Source organism: Lissotriton vulgaris, chromosome 3_2 (assembly GCF_964263255.1).
Source record: "Lissotriton vulgaris chromosome 3_2, aLisVul1.2, whole genome shotgun sequence".
Taxonomy (NCBI): Eukaryota; Metazoa; Chordata; class Amphibia; order Caudata; family Salamandridae; genus Lissotriton; species Lissotriton vulgaris.
Window position 1 is genome coordinate 91,132,183 of NC_141690.1, and position 17,154 is coordinate 91,149,336.

The 17,154-nt window shown below is 40.7% G+C and overlaps 1 protein-coding gene across 3 annotated transcripts in view; it reads right to left on the reverse strand.

The window, feature by feature from the left end:
* Positions 1 to 3,197: 3,197 nt before the first annotated feature.
* Positions 3,198 to 17,154, reverse strand: part of SLIT2 (slit guidance ligand 2) — a 650,203-nt gene continuing 636,246 nt past the window's right edge. For 2 of the 3 annotated variants that reach the window (XM_086964039.1, XM_086964038.1), the window contains 2 exons: positions 8,123 to 8,334; positions 3,198 to 5,025 (listed from right to left, as the gene is read on the reverse strand). In XM_086964039.1, the coding sequence (XP_086820165.1) occupies positions 4,784 to 5,025; positions 8,123 to 8,334 (454 nt within the window). In that variant the 3' untranslated portion in view covers positions 3,198 to 4,783. Of the gene's footprint in view, positions 5,026 to 7,738; positions 7,771 to 8,122; positions 8,335 to 17,154 lie in introns of all 3 variants that reach the window. The other variant, XM_086964040.1, reaches the window with a different exon arrangement.

The window sequence follows — 17,154 nt, forward strand, 5'->3', positions numbered from 1 at the left end:
GACGTTTAGTGTGATTAGTAACAATAGGTTGAATTGACATTTCTTCTCAGTTTATCGGTAAAATGACCAAGTATGCTGCCACTAAATCTACCCCTTCTTCATTAGGAGTATAGTATGCATCAAAAGTCTTATTATAAGGCCAGTCATTTTAACATTTGTCTTTGCCCCTTCTGGAATTACAATAAAATGGCTAGTAATTTTGATCTAATTTAATGGTTTCCTTTCTGGTAGGAAATTGTCCTCTTCAATTACTCTTGTTCCAACTGCACTGTTGATAATTATAGTTTATTAGTTCACCAACTTTAAATCTCCTTTTTGCTAGTGTATATATACTCCATCCACATATTTAACACAAGCAACATACTCTTATCTAGGATAAATATATGTTCAAAAGTGGAAATGTGACAGGGTCAACGCAATCTGCAAATTTGCTAATACCATAGCAAAACATAGGTGCACGTGCTTTGCATTTGCTAAGCCTTTCTTTGCAAGAGGAGGAAGCTTCTCAAACCTACCTACTGTGAACACAATATAAGGTCTTGGCAGTACACCATATCTTACTGTTTGCAGGGGACCGCCTGCAGGCTAACAGTCAGATTTGTCAAATATATGTCCAAAGTACACAACACCTTGACCAACCTGTACAACAAACAAACTGTGGCCAATATAGACTTATTTTTCACATAACTTCATGGGGTAACAGGGTTACCTAATGTGAGTATTACATCACCCATTATATCAGATTCATGTAATGTCTACAAGTGTCAGTTAATTAAAGGCTGAAGGCTATGATGTATTAACTAACCCTATTGACATGGTATGATCGATGATGACTTTACTTTAAAGACACTGGTATTACTAATTTTGTCACCTTCGACATGTCACTAACAAATTTTAATCATAGACGGGCACACCTACCAAGACCTTTCAGAACAATGTTGTACATATGGTTCTGGTGCTTTTTATGATATATTGATCGATTTTACTACTGTATTATATTCCTAGTAATATTTGTTTCTAAGATTGCTACATGTACTTCATCACTTAATTTGGAATGATTTTAATTAACTACTATACAATGTATCTAATTTTCTTTGTAATCCAAGGTGTCTTCTCTATTCTTGAGCAAACTAACCTTTTCATGAAAGAAAAAAGGATCTGGATTTCCTGAGCTAAAAAGTATTATATTCCCTCACTTTTTCTAATGAGAAATGGTTTTACCAACTACAGAAGAAGCAACAAATAATTGGTTTTATGTTGAGAAATAAGCAATAAAGACTGTACCGTTTAGATAATAAATGCAAACTGTAAATTCTGTGACTGAATTATATATTTTGTTAAATATGAATCTAGGAAATGCAAAATCAGATCCAATTGTGTCTTCTAAAGTGACATTACTTTGCCAGTCAAGGGGCAACAAACAAATGCGCTTTCAAGGACGTATTCTGGTGATGAATAGAATAATTCCCTAAAACTCAGGGGCATATTATCAAGCCTGTGCGCTAAAATTATCGCCGCTTTATCGGCCGAAAACGGCTGATAAAGCGGCGATAATGGGCTTGATAATATGCTCTGTGGAATTCCAATCGAAGCCCATGTTAGATGTCTTCACATCTAACATGTGCTTCAATTGGAATTCCATAGAGCATATTATCAAGCCCATTATCGCCGCTTTATCGGACGTTTTCGGCCGATAAAGCGGCGATAATTTTAACGCACAGGCTTGATAATATGCCCCTAAATGTCTTACAAACGATACAGGGCTAATTAGAATGGCAAAATTTGCACAAATGAGGGAAGAATCATATAATTATTAACCATTACATTCCTGTATGAGAATTATAGATCTAAATTGGTTTTTAAGTCTTACCTATACCTCTACTTAGATGTTAAGACTCTCATTATGATGTGGGGCGAACCGCCACCCACAGGCCGTCAGTAGCGGTCCACCCGACATACAAAGCATAGGTCTGACTGCCACATTAAGATGCAGGTGGTCAGAGTGATAATGTCGGTGGGAAAGACCGCAGCCTCCTACAGGATCCAAGATCCTGTCAAGGTTTCAGTCAGACTTCCATTCCAACAATGCAGGATGCACCTGTGCAGGCACCGCTGTAGGGATTAGGATGTCTCTTTCCGACTGCCTTTTCATGGCAGTCCCACCACAATAAAAAGGCAGACGGAAAGGGACTTTGGGGGCCCCAAGCAGGGCCTTCGTGGGTCACCGCTAAGTGACCTGGGGGGCACATGTAGTTCCCCTACCCCCACACATCCATGCACCATGTGCCAAGCACCACATAGGCCTTGCACACGGTGCATGGATGTTTACAAAGTGCCTTTGTTTACTGGGGCTTGTGCTGCTGACTTTTTCCTGGGCCACAGCACAAGCCGCAGTAAAAATAAGCATTTTATGACCTCATGCACGGTGGTCATATCCTAATAGGGCGGGCAGGTGCTCTGACTCATTGTCAGACGGTTCCTGCTCGAAACAGGGGCGGTTGGCAGTCTGACCGACTGCCATCATATTAAGGCCCTAAGTTCTGTTCATTAGACAACTTCTAAATTGATTAAAATGTTCCTATATTATTATTCATTTGATTATTTCAGTATTTTTTGTCATTTGTGTAACTTCCTTTTTTGTATGATTGGAGTAGGAATGTGATACGACTAGATTTGATTACTGTCAACTATCACCAAACATTCAAAGTAACCCAAGACTTTGTTTATAATTGTGCAGATGGGCTAACAGAGTGTGTTGTACATTTGAAGAAACTATTAAAAAATAGAAGTCTTTTCAGTTGTGAGTGAGCCTTATTTGGCAGAGGAGGGTTAATGGGATATGCCAGGCCCTCCTGAATTTCTTGATGGAACTCGGCTGTTACGGGACCTGTTAATTTTTTGTCATGTCAAGATATATCAAATAAACAGTTCTGCTGATTGAATTTCTTTACTTGTATTGAGTCTCAAGTTTTTGTTTGCACCCATCGTAACATCTATTTCCAATTTAGATAATAACATTTGGACACAAACATTGAACAACATACAACAAACACATTTTCTAAAGGAGAAAATGTCTTGAGAATATTTTCTTTAATACTGTGGACATATCTGCCAAACATGTAATCACAACAGATTTAACTTTACATCTCAATGAATTATAATAGAATCGCCTAAAAAGACACATTCAGAAAGGAGTATGAAGTCAATACCTGTTTAATTTACAAACATCAGTAGCATCACTGACATCAGTCCAAATAAGACAAAGCACATTGCAATATACATGTACATCTATATTTTTCTGTAAAAAAATGCTGATCAAAACATCTGTACTTCTTTATGGGGTGTCCTGGGTTTAGAGAACAGAAGAGTACAGTCTACTACAAATCATTACCAAATCTACACTGTAATTTAGCAGCAACATCTCACCATAGGGACTAAAAGGGTCATAGAAAACTTTTATAAGTCACTGTTCTTGACAGGATAGTCTTCTCTAAAAAAGGTAAAGGGCCTCGAGTGGAATATTAATTTGCAAAATGCCTACTCTTCTAGTGTCATTTCCTACACACCATTAAAATTTCTGCAAATATATATTTGTATTATACATAGTAGGGGAAAATACTTCTATACAATTATCAAACAAAGGACTTTTTTTGAGCCCTTCACAAACTCCTGGGTTGCATCCTTAATGTTTGTGAACTCGGCGACTGCTTCAGACTTCAGAAACTGGCAGATGCCATTGCTCACAACTGAAGGAAATACAACAAAATCAAAAATATTTACTCCAAGACAGCAGGCTATGTTAGTTCTATTGCCAAACAAATCCTGATCGGTACTCCTTACTTATTAAACAAAAATACAAAAATATCAGGACAAATATAAATTAATATATATTAAAGCATTGAAAACAGTAAGAGGGAGATCTAGAAATGTTAAGTACAGTGTACTTTGATACAATAAATATTTCTCAATGAAAGTGAATACTGTATAGAGCTGAGCAGGACTCTGCCAAATAAAAGTCCATATTATGGCCAATTCAACCATCAAAGTTCTGCATTCTTGTTCATTCTCAGCAGCCCTTTAAGTGTTTATTTGGCAAACTATTAATACTAGAATCTTGTAATCTTCTTTGCTAGCATGCTGCATTTACCCTATGCTACATCTGAAGAATGAATTTAAAGGTATCTTCTATGCCTGCAATCTTTCCGTAGAGTAAATTGTGCCCAATTTCCACAAATAGCTGTTTGCCACAGTTCTCCAAGAAGGATGACGGACAAGATCCACAGCACAAGCCAGTAAAGTCAGATTTCACTTTTTTTTGCCAAGAGTTCCTTGTACATTTGCCATGCACTTTAAGTCAGTCAGGTCCAAAAGAAATATGGACTGATATGCAGGGTATAGTTAAGAGCAGACCTCATGATAGAGTCAAAGTTTCAGTGGCGAATTGGTGGTTGAAAGTCTAGTGACCATCAGTTTTTCCAGAGTTTCACATGTCAACAAAAATAGTCCATGTTAAAAGCATTCTTTTTGCCTCCACTGCGGTAATAGTTTCGAGGAATTTTTATGTTCCTTTAAGCTCCTCTTGGTTTGGAGGAGCTTTCAGTCTCAGCTCAACCCTTCATCCTTTTTGTGAATGAAGAAAAAGTCTTTTTTTCTGATAATAAAAATAAGTTGGTTCTGTATTTTACAATATATTTCAAATATTTTCACTATGGAGCATTAATTAGTCCAACAACAGGATCATTCAGTATACAACATTTTCAAGAGACGTGTAACAGGAACAGGTTTAGGAGGGGCACAATGTACAGCCACACTTCACTACTTTTTCAACCTCGTCCACAAACGAAGACCCATCGGTGCATTCAAAGGAGTATTTCCGCCGTTTGCTCCGCAGGGGTCCACAGCATTGGTCATTTGAACATCCTCCTTTGCATTCTAGTCGCGATACCTTCTTGGTCGTCTGGCAAGCAGCATAACCTTGCTGCTTTTGGTAATAATCTCTGATCCATTCCCCTCGACAAGAGATTTCTGCAAGAAAACAAGATGCATTTACTTTCACTATACACATCTATATAATTAACAAAACATCTGTACTAACAATGATATATTGTATATTATTATATATTATTAACAATTATAACTCAAGTTTGGAAACTGTTGCTACACTAGGGAACGCGAAAGACTTTTTTTTGCATACTAGTACAAATTACCTCTGCGGGCAGCATATAGTTACTGCTGGTAGATCAATGGCTCCTGATAAGCCATGGGTATTGAACATGGTCAGTGACGGCTACCGCCCCCCTCCCTGTGTACCCACATCAACCCAGAACACATTGACACGGAACCTGATTTGTCTTTGGAAGGCGGGGGATCGCAAGACTGATAAGCCAGGGGTATTGAAAATGCGCCTGTTAGTTTTCAGTGTCCCCTCTCCATTGGTGGTGCATTATGAGGTGGTACGCTCACTGATTTGGGCATGCGTCATGAAAACGTGGTCTGTGTCGGCTACTCTGAGATTAAGACCTTCTGCTGGGTCTCTCATATTGTGAATGGAGGCTGGGCAGTTAACTGGTCTTATTTTGGAGCTGCCAGATGAAGCCACAGACTGTTTGCCACCTGACGTTCTGCACACGTTACCATGCCATATGTATACCACTGGAGGCTTGTAGTACTAAAGGCACCACAGGGGATTCTTCCCTTGTGGGTCTCGCAACCAATGAAGGAAGAGGAGACCTCTGGAAATAGATCACATTGAATTTGGATTCTTAATAGAGTATTGAGGATCAGCAAACGGGACTCAATTCCAAAGTTGCTATGCAGTATTCGAAACGGGATTCAGTGTTTAGAAGGTAATGGGATTAAGTGAACAATCGTATAGACAACCTGAAGTCATGATCGATACAAGGGGTCAGTGTATACGTCCTAGCAAAGGTAGGCAGCTGCTCCATTCAACAGTCTGGTAGTGTCATTCATGACACACGGTTATTAAGATGCCCCTCTTTGTTGCAGACTGACTGTCCCTAATTCGTAAATGAAATGGTGCCGGAGCTCAAAGCTTTGCTCTGAAATACCACATTCGCCTTTATCTCACTTGTGCATGTCCCTGCTTTTCTCCCTGTGTGACAGTGTTCATGTCTTTCTTTCCTCTATCTTTCCGCTTTTTACATTTTTTCCTCTATTGCTCTCGGTAAACGTCTAAAGCAGATAAATAAGAGCCACCCCCCAAAAATAAGTGCTGGTGCACCCCACCAGAAATCACTGGCACGAACTAAGCACTGCAGACAGATAAGGTGCTCTGAGGACACCTCTCTCATACACCAGCCCCAGGGGCGGCTCTAGGCTCATAGCGGCCCTGGGCAGGGAGGGTAGGTAGGGGGCCCCGGAAGACGGGGTCCGGGCGGGGCGGAGCGCGGAGGCCAGTGAAAAGGGGGGTCAGGGAATTTGGAAGTGGAACAGAGTCGGAGGCCGGCAAATCCCTGCCAGGGGCCGCCACGCAAATATGTATGCATCCTAAGAGGATTATTATATTAAAGATATATATTGGCGTGGTGGCCCCTGGGGTTTGGTGGCCCTGTGCAGGTGCACAGCTTGCACATGCCTGAGGCCGCCCCTGCCAGGGCTATTCCGGTGCATGAACTAGATCATTTGTAGGGTCAGATGAGCTGCTTCAAATGCAGGACAATGTCCGTGTCTTTGCCATTGCTTAATATCACAGTACAATACTGAGGAGGTCTTTCTTTAAAGGGGTTGAATCACCTTCTTGCAATAAGTATATTTTTATATAGTACTTGTAGCCTCAGTGCTGCCGTATTGTAGTGCTAAATATAAGATGAATTTTCATTCTCATCTATTGGGCATACAAACAAAGGCATTTTGGAGTACACCTGCAGAGTTAGTTGTTTCAATTACTTTGTACATAGTTCATAACATGTATAAAATGGAAATCTTCAGGGAGCATTCATATACACTTAGTACTAATAGAAAAGAGCTTGCTTTGCACTTTTTTGACGTTTTGGGGTGGATTACAAAAAGGCATGTAAAAGTACTTCTTCCTGTACTCATAAATGGTTTTGTGAAACTGTTTCAGTGTGCTGAATTACAACGCTGAATTCAACGCACTGTTTAGGGCAATGCGATTAGGGGGCAGCTACGATATAGGTACAATATAGGTAACTGAGAATTGCTTTTGGAAAATGTGACAGGTATTGTCAATCAAACGCTAAGAAGAAAGCTAAAAATCGATTCCATAAATCCTCAGATTCACTTCTTGTTGCTGCTTATTTTTAGGAGAGCCTGCCCTGTAGACACATCATAAATAAATTGCTATTACAGTGACAGGGAAATTGGATGCTTAAATCTTTTCCTTTGTTCCAAAAATATGGATCTTCTGTCCACGCACTGCTAGCAGCTGGTTCTGTTTACCACAGGGAATGGTTTTCGAGAGCATGCAATTTAATTCATAAGAGTTCCAACTCCATATTATAGAATATGTTGCCTAATACAAGTTACATTCCACTAACTTCATAAATTACTAGAGTATTAAACGACAAAACGGAGTCATCTGTTAATAGCTTTAAAGTCCTGTATTTATTCCAGTCACATTTACCAAAAAAAGTAAATAAATGTCAGCGAGGAAGGAAAAAAGGATGGAGGATTTTATGGAGATGATAGGGTAAAAAACTAAAAAAATGTGTATAAAAATGTATATAAAAATAGGATATTTCTGTATTATTAATCTCACCTGCGTAAATCGCTGGGATAAATCATTGGAAGCTGAGGGGTCAAAAGGAGAGATTGTGATAAAGCTAAATAGAGGTTCACATCAACTGGCTGTTCAGGATTTAAAAGGAAGAGAAACAAGTAAAGAAGAATAGTACTTCAAGCAGTGGATTAAAAACTAATTTTGCACATTTCTTTCAGGCTAAAGAAAAAAAAGACTTGTACAAAGCAATACAAGCTGATAAAAACGGTTTTAGCGATTAGGCTAATAAGGACTGGAAATCATTTGAATGTGGTCAGTGGTGGTTCTGTAAATTGTTTTTTGTCTTACACACATCTCTGTTAATATTCCCGCACTTTATCTGCAAGTTGTTCTCATCCTTGCACCCGGATGAGGCAGTTTTACCTTTATCACAGTTGTCCCCGGTGTATCCGCTGCTGCACTCACAATAGGCTTTTCCTAACCCGGAAAGCCTACATTTGCCATGTTTGCACTTGATAGTTTGGCACGGGTTCAGCACACCTTCCTCTTCATCGCACAGGACTCCGCTGAAACCCTGCGTACACCTGCAGCTGTATGAGAAGGCATTGATTGGCAGGCACGTGCCATGGATGCACCTGAAAGGTAAAACCACTCTGTGTCAGCTGAGAACCAATGAGACCATGAAGCAAACAAAAATCCATGCTGTTTAACTTTCTAGCCTGCAAAAAAATATTTACTACGAATGCAGCAAGAACTCGCGGACAGCTTCAAAAGAATACATTAAATACATCTTTTTGTTAGTGATTACAGATAAGGTTCGGCGAGCCCCTCATGATTTGATTGTAAGAACTCCAATCTGCCAAGTACTATATCTATACTTTAGCACTCTAGATTTTTGACATCTGCAGGGGTTTAAGTCCTGCTGAACAGAAAACTGCTTCAAAATGTTCACTTAAAGTTGTATTCCCTTCACTGTCCATGTAGCCACTTTTACAGCCAACACTAAATTAACCTCTGCTCAACCCTCTGGTTAAAGGCAATGTGTAAAGTATTTGCGCAACACTTCAAACAGTAATAAGGTGAAAAAAAACAACAAAAATGATACCACACCAAATTAGAAATATAGATTTTTCTTCAATAATTACAAAAAGACCAAAACAATAAACAAACCGATCAGTAGAATTGGTACTGTGCAATTTTATAGATTTTAATGAAAATAACACTGAAAAGCACAAAGTGGCAAATATGGATGCCTGTATGCGCTGGACCGGGACAAAGTCACAAGTTAAGGGCGACTGCAATGGAGTGCTGCTGGCTACAGGGATCCAATTATGCATCCTGAACAAAGTACCTTAAATCCTGGTTTTAAGAATGTTGCGAAGATATGCATCAAAGATGAGTCGTGCAGCTGAAGTGGTTCCTCTGTTCAGAGATGCGGCAAAGCTACAGTGGTAGGTCCTGTGTTATCGTCAAGGATCCCTTCAACGAGGGCTTAGGATGCAAAGATCAGCATCAAGGATGTGTCATGCATTCGAGGCGATGCATAGGTTCAGAGGAGCTGTGAGGCTGTGATGTGGAGTCCAGCGTCATTGTCGAGACTGCCATTGACGAGGGATGCAAGGGTCTGTGCCAGGATGCGTCGTGCAGTGGCGGTTCTGAAGAGGTTCCGATGCAATGCTGGTCTTTGCAACAGTGTGATCCACACAGCTGGCGCTGCTCAGGGTTGTACCGCACAGCAGATGAGTTGTATCAGTTCCGCTGGATCCACATAGCACCTTAGGCCCACTTTCAAGGGTTTAGCACTAGGGTGGTACTCCTTGGCAGGGTAGAGTCACAGTTGGCAAGGTCCAGGTGCAGGTACAGGGTTGTTGGAACCATGTTAGGTACCTGAAGCTTCAGAGAAGTAGGCCAGCCAATTAGCCTTTAGAGTCAGTCTGGGGTTCTTAGTTCAAGAGATGCAGGTCCATTCTTTCTCACCCAGGCAAGGGGGCAGCAGGACAACAGTTCTTTCAGGGCAGCAGTCCAGCACAATGACAGTCCTTTCATCAGCACATCAGTCTATCTTCCTGGTAGAGTATCCACAGGTCTAGAAGCGTACTGAAGAGTTAGTGTCTGAGGTTCAGTATTTACACCCAGTTGTGCCTATGAAGTGGGGAGAAGCTTCTAGAGGCATGCCTTTGAAATGCAAAAGTACCCTGCCTTCCTTGCCCTAGCTCCAGGGTAACTAGAGTGTTATGCAGCCCTTTGTGTGGAGGCAGAACATAGCCTATTCAAGTGTACTTGGGGCTGTGCCTTGCTCCTCCCTTGTATCCTGCAAGTTATGGCCCATCCAGGAACACCTAAGCTCCCTATTGTGAGTGGCTGCCTAAGAGGAATACACAAAGCCAAACTGTCAACTACACACAGTCATGTGACCCAGAGACTAGCTGCAGGCACCAAATGGCTAAGGCAGGAAAATACTAAATTTAGCATTTTCAAAAGTGTTCTTTAAAATATGACTTTATCATAAGACAGACATTTTCATTACAATTCCAAAGACACCAAACATGAACAAGTTGCCTGCTCTCATTTGGAAATTACAGCTTATTAAATGTAATAAGGTAACTCCAATGTCATCCTATGAGAGAGGTATGTCTTGCAGTAGTACAAAACGAATGTAAGAGTTTTCACTACCAGGACATGTGACCCTCAAAAGCACAAGTCCAATTTTTTAAATACATTACACCCTTCCTCCTGGGCTGTACAGGTCCTTCCCCAGGGGCAGGGCCACTGGAATTATTAAATTGTGCGGCGATTTTTCCTTAACTATAGATTTGTTGCATTTGCCACACAATCCATCATCTGCAGATTTTAACAAAAAAGTTTAGTTTCTGGCTTAATGGCTTACAACGTTACTAAAAATGCAGCATCATGTGTTACTGCACAGCGGAAGGCGCTTTGCAAAGCTGTACTGGTCACTTTTTTGTTATTTATTGCTATATTTGAGTGTTAAACTGATACTAATGAGGGGCAACCAATGCCCATACAGTGTTACAAAATTTAAAAATAACGAAACAATGAAGTAATAGTAGTACAAAATGTGCCGTATTATGCTGCATAATTTGCCTTTTATGGCTGCATTATTTACTCAACTCTGCCACATAATTTGACCCAATCTTGCCACATAATTACAGTGGCCTTGCCTGGGGTTAACTTATATGTATTAAAAAGGAAGGTGTGGGCTTGGCAAAAGGTTTAATTTGCCTTTTGAAATCGCAGCTTAAAACTACACACACAGGCTGCAATGGCAGGCCTGAAACAGTTTTAAAGGGGGAATAAGGTGGACAGCACACTCAGTGTTAAGTTACAGGCCTTTGGCACAGCTACTACATGGGAGGTACAAGTATCAGCCAATCTTACCATGTTTTAAGGAAAGAGTACAAACACTTTAGCACTGGTTAGTTGTGGTAAAGAATGCAGGATCCGAAGACCAGCAAAAACAAAGTCAGCAAAACAGAAAAGTTTTAAGGTAAAATGTTAGGAGGAAATCCACATCAAGGATGACAGGTCTTACACATGTGTCTCCCAGCTGAAAGGGGGGAGAACTACCCAACCCCTTTGGAGTTCTCTTCAATAAGGCAGATAAACCTGGAGAGACCATCATCATTGGCGTTGTCTGTGCCAGGACGGTTCTCCACCGTAAAGCCCACTCTCTGTAGGGTGATAGGCCACTTCAACAATTTGGGTATTAACTCTATTACAGTAACAGGTAAATTGGATGCTTGTCTGTTGTTGGAGAGGTTCATTGTCTGTCTGAACCCGTAAGTGCGCACAAAACAGGCATGGCCTCAGGTTATTTAGTGCCCAGACCACTGCAAAGGCTTCCCTTTCTATTGCACTCCACCTCCATTCTTGGGGAATAAACATCCTACTGATAAATGCTATAGGTTGATCTACACCTTCTTAATTCAGTTGTGAGAGCACAGACCCTATACCATGTTCTGAGGAGTCCATCTTGTAAATGAGTTCTTTGAAGAAATAAAGGACCTTGAGCACGGGTGCTCTACACATGGCCTCTTTCAGAGTATCAAAAGCATTCTGGCATGCCTCTGTCCAGATCACCTGTCTGGGCTGCTTCTTGGAAGTCAGATCTGTCAAGGGTGCAACAATGGTGCCACATCCCTTGACAAATCTCCTGTAATAACCGGTGAGGCCTAAGAAGGCTCTCACCTTGGTCTGGGTCTTGGGTGGGATTTCCAAGCCGGAATGGTCTCAATCTTGGCCTGCAGGGGCTGCACCTTGCCTCCTTCCCGCTTGGTGTCCAAAGTAGACCACCGAACCCTGCCTTATCTGGCACTTACTGGCCTTGATAGTCTGGCCTGCTCTCTGCAGAGCCTGATGCACTTCCCCAAAGTGGCACTGGTGGTCCTCCAAGCTAGAACTGAAGACCACAATGATGTCTAGATAGGTGGCACTGAAGTTCTTCAATAAAGCCAGGCCCTAGATGACCAACCTCTGGAAGGTGGCAGGAGTGTTCTTCAATCAAAAGGGAGTCACCCAGACTGGCCTTCTGTGGTAGGGAATGTGGTCCTATCTTTAGCCCCCTTGGTTAAGGCAATCTGCCAGTACCTAGATGTTAAGTCAAACATGCTAAGGAACTTGGCAGCTCCCAACTGATCTATGAGCTCATCACTCTGGGGATGGGGTGTGCATCAGTCTTGATGACTGCATTGAGCCCCCAGTAATTCAGTATTTGTGGGGTGGTAGCTGGAGGAGCAGCCTTGGTGACCAGCACCACTGGGCTGGACCTATGGCTGTCTGAGGTCTCAATAAACCCTAACTCCGGCATCTTGGAAACCACCTCCTTAATTCTGGCTCTCACCCTGTCATACAACCTGTTGTTTTGATGTTTTATACAGATACTGTCTCTAGTATCAATATCATGGGTGCACCATGTAGTGGGTCCTGGTATTAGGGAGAATAGAGATGCCAACTGCCCCAACAACTAATGACAGTTTCTCTGCTGTTCTAGGGATGGTGTAAGGGAGAGGCAGACACACTCCACTAACTCTTCCGGATCCTTGGAAGGAAGGATATCAAGGAGAGGTTCACTCTCCTTCTCCACCCCATCATCCATAACAAGGGCATGGTTACCTATGACCTCTCGAATTAGTGTTTGAAGTGACTGATGTGAAAAACCCTTAAACAGTTCCTGGGAGTCTTGAGGCTACCAGATAGGTGACCTCAGTGTCTTGAAGAGCCTCCACCCTCTGCCCATTAATGGTGACCCACTACCTATAATTCTTAGTGTCACTATGCATGTGAGTTCTCTGCACCATCTCTCTGTCACCCAGAGACACTATGGTAACCTGTATGCTTTCCCTTACACTATCTAGGGCAATCTCATCCCTAAGCGCTACACTAACCAACTCCGGTGTATACTCTCCAGTGGAGGGCTGTGCCTGCTTGGGACACTTGGCATCCCCCTTGTAATGCCCAACCTGTTGGCACTCAGCATTTAGGGAGTACTTTTCCTAATTATACATCCCCTGATAATCCTTTACTTCACTGCCCTTCATCCAACCAACCAGTGCCATGCAAAAGGAGCGCACACAATCCACCCAGGACTGCTGGGGCAGCTTCTGTCTGTCCCTAAATTTCTATGATGAATGAAGAAGGGTGCTGCACTCGTGGTTTTTACTGTGTATTTAAATCTCTTATAGCGATACGTGTGCTGTGCCAGATTAGTGCCTGCCCACTGGTATAGTAACAATGTATATGGCCTAGTGCTGTGAATCACTAGGACTCTGGAACGCACAACAAATAATATATTTATCCTTTATACCATTCTGTTTGTTTTAATCAATATCTCAAGACCGCAAATATATTACATTCGTATATTATTCATCATGAATGTCATTTACAAGATCAGTAACAAGGTTCATAACAAATATCGTTACATAGCAACAAAAGGCAACAGTTTTTCAAAACACAGGTTTACAAAAGAAAAAAACCCAATGCATTTCGGGGCTTTGTGCCCCTTCGTCGGGGGTCTGAAAAAAAGGAAAGATACAAACAAGGAGAATATTACTCATCTGTTTCTTGACATGTTTAACCTTTAACCCTCAAGAGTTTTTTCAACTGGTGCTTACCTAAATAACGTGGACTAATACGAAGCCTGTGTAAGGTTTGTTTTGCCTTTTTTGACAAATTTCTGAAAAACCAAATGTAGACGGTCATATAAAGTTTATCTAAAAGATGCCTGTCCTACAGTATGTCTCTGGGAAAATGAAAAATTTGTGTTACCTGTCGGTTAGTCAGTATCGCATCTATAGATGGAGGAAAAGTGAATATTTAGGAACTCATATACCCTGAAAAACAACAAGTGGCGCATATACGTTTTAAGGAATTAGAATTTAACACCTTCGCTGCTAGGTGTTTTCCCCTCCTGTGCTGAAGAATGCAGGATGTCAGTGTTTCATGACGAGCTCAGCTCGTCATCAGCACAGCTCAACTGTGCATCATGACGAGCTGAGCTCGTCATGAGCATGGAAAGGGTTAAGGGCTCACCTGCATATCTTAAAAGTCTCGCATACGTGAAGGAGACCTAAATGGAACAGATAACTTCCATCAATACACTGTTTTATGTATTCTGTTAATGAAACGGTTTAAGAAGGTAAACGATGTCCTTTACCTGCGAGTCTAGATATAGGGGATTCGATCTCGCTGTTGTTTCCGTTCACGATGCTATTGGGACAGAGAAATGAGGGCTGTTATCACTGCCTTTCTCACCCTGATAAGTCACTATATATTATCTAGGAATTCCTTGGGTCAGCTTACCGTTCGACATTTTAATGTTCTCCTGTGGAGAGGTTAACCGTCACCTAGCTCACCGGCCGGAAACTCTAGCGGATGCGCAAGTCCTTCACCTATTTCAGCTGTCTAGTTGTCAAGAGTAGACAGAGACAATAGACTTAAGACGAACTGTTTTGTTGATCGACTTCCCTATTTGTAACGAGAAACTTTATGTGTCTAAAACGTACACGACGTAGACAACAAAAATTTGACCCTAAACCGCTCTTTAAAGCTATTGGTAGAGGATTATCTATGAAAATGTGAACAAACGTTAATAACAACTGATCAAAGAAAACAAACCTTCCTTGTCGATATGCATTGTATATAACACGCGTTGGATTTAAGGATTAGTGTTCTATAATCGAGCCATTTTGTTTTGACTCCTCCGTGATACTGAAAACAATCTAACAGCTATCCTGTTTATTTTATGTGTATTTGATTTCAAGAGAAAAGGTAACAATTTTTACTCTTGTCATTAAATGTTAGTGGTGCCTTCAAACGGAATCCATAGTCTAAACAAACCAGTTTCTGTGATTTTATCCCTGCCTATTTACAAACTATAGACATATTTTGCATGAGTGATATAAGTTACAAGAATCAGTGTCAATACTTCAAATCTCATTACTTTGGAATACATTCAATGGAAACACTATATCTTTGTGTAGAATCGCATGTTTTTTAATGTGCATTTTGCTGTGTATGGAGATCCCTACTTGCTTGGACTTTACAGAAAGCATGCCATTTCCATCTTGTCATTTAATCTGAGAGGAATCATTGTCTGTAATTTACGGATCCAGTAGGCTTCTCTTTGCAGTAGTATCTTAGCATTGTCCATTCCTAGTCTCTGAGGTACTAATTCAATAATTCGAAAACGAAGCTGAGCTATGTTGTGGTTTTTCTCAATCCAATGCTGTGCCTGCGGTGACGTTAAGTTTTTGTTGCGTATGCGACTCTTGTGCTCAGAAAGTCTTAGTTTTATCTTCCTATCAGTCTTACCAATATATAACAGCCCACACGGGCATTTGATCGAGTAAACTACGTGTTCTGAGTCACAGTTTGTAGAATGTCTAAGCATTATTTTTTCTCCAGTACGTGGATGCTGTAAAATGTTCCCTGGAATTACATTATTACAATTTTTGCAGTTAAAGCACCTCATAGTTCCTTTATAGGCCAGTTCTTGTTGCAATGAAGATGGTTTACTAAGAAGTTCTTTAAGATTTTGGGCTCTTTTGTACGCAAATAATGGTCGTTCATTAAACATTGTTCCAAAGTCTTTTTCTGCCAATAGAATCTCCCATCTCTTTGATATTGTTCTTTTTATGTCCCTTGATGCAGTTGAATATTTGGACACGAAGACCATTCACATATAATGCAAGCAATATAGCGCTACCATTTTGGATGTTCTTGTTGAAATTAAGGATGACTCTATCCAGACAAAACTATACAAAAAGGAAACGGACAAAAACACTGCGCTACTATACAGTAGTTTTCACCCAGCGAATTTGATAAATAATTTGCCAGTATCACAGTTCATGAGGATTAAACGCATATCTTCTAATACGGAACAATGTGACAAGAGTCTAAATGATCAAAAACAAAGATATCTTGATAGGGGTTATCCAAGAAAACTACTCGAAGCACACCTAGAAAAAATCAAAGCAATACCGAGAGCAGAACTCCTTAAAAAGAAACCGAAAACTTCAAGTACCAGAATGGTCTTCGTGTCCAAATATTCAACTGCATCAAGGGACATAAAAAGAACAATATAGATTCTATTGGCAGAAAAAGACTTTGGAACAATGTTGTAATGAACGACCATTATTTGCGTACAAAAGAGCCCAAAATCTTAAAGAACTTCTTAGTAAACCATCTTCATTGCAACAAGAACTGGCCTATAAAGGAACTATGAGGTGCTTTAACTGCAAAAATTGTAATAATGTAATTCCAGGGAACATTTTACAGCATCCACGTACTGGAGAAAAAATAATGCTTAGACATTCTACAAACTGTGACTCAGAACACGTAGTTTACTCGATCAAATGCCCGTGTGGGCTGTTATATATTGGTAAGACTGATAGGAAGATAAAACTAAGACTTTCTGAGCACAAGAGTCGCATACGCAACAAAAACTTAACGTCACCGCTGGCACAGCATTGGATTGAGAAAAACCACAACATAGCTCAGCTTCGTTTTCAAATTATTGAATTAGTACCTCAGAGACTAGGAATGGACAATGCTAAGATACTACTGCAAAGAGAAGCCTACTGGATCCGTAAATACAATGATTCCTCTCGGATTAAATGACAAGATGGAAATGGCATGCTTTCTGTAAAGTCCAAGCAAGTAGGGATCTCCATACACAGCAAAATGCACATTAAAAAACATGCGATTCTACACAAAGATATAGTGTTTCCATTGAATGTATTCCAAAGTAATGAGATTTGAAGTATTGACACTGATTCTTGTAACTTATATCACTCATGCAAAATATGTCTATAGTTTGTAAATAGGCAGGGATAAAATCACAGAAACTGGTTTGTTTAGACTATGGATTCCGTTTGAAGGCACCACTAACATTTAATGACAAGAGTAAAAATTGTTACCTTTTCTCTTGAAATCAA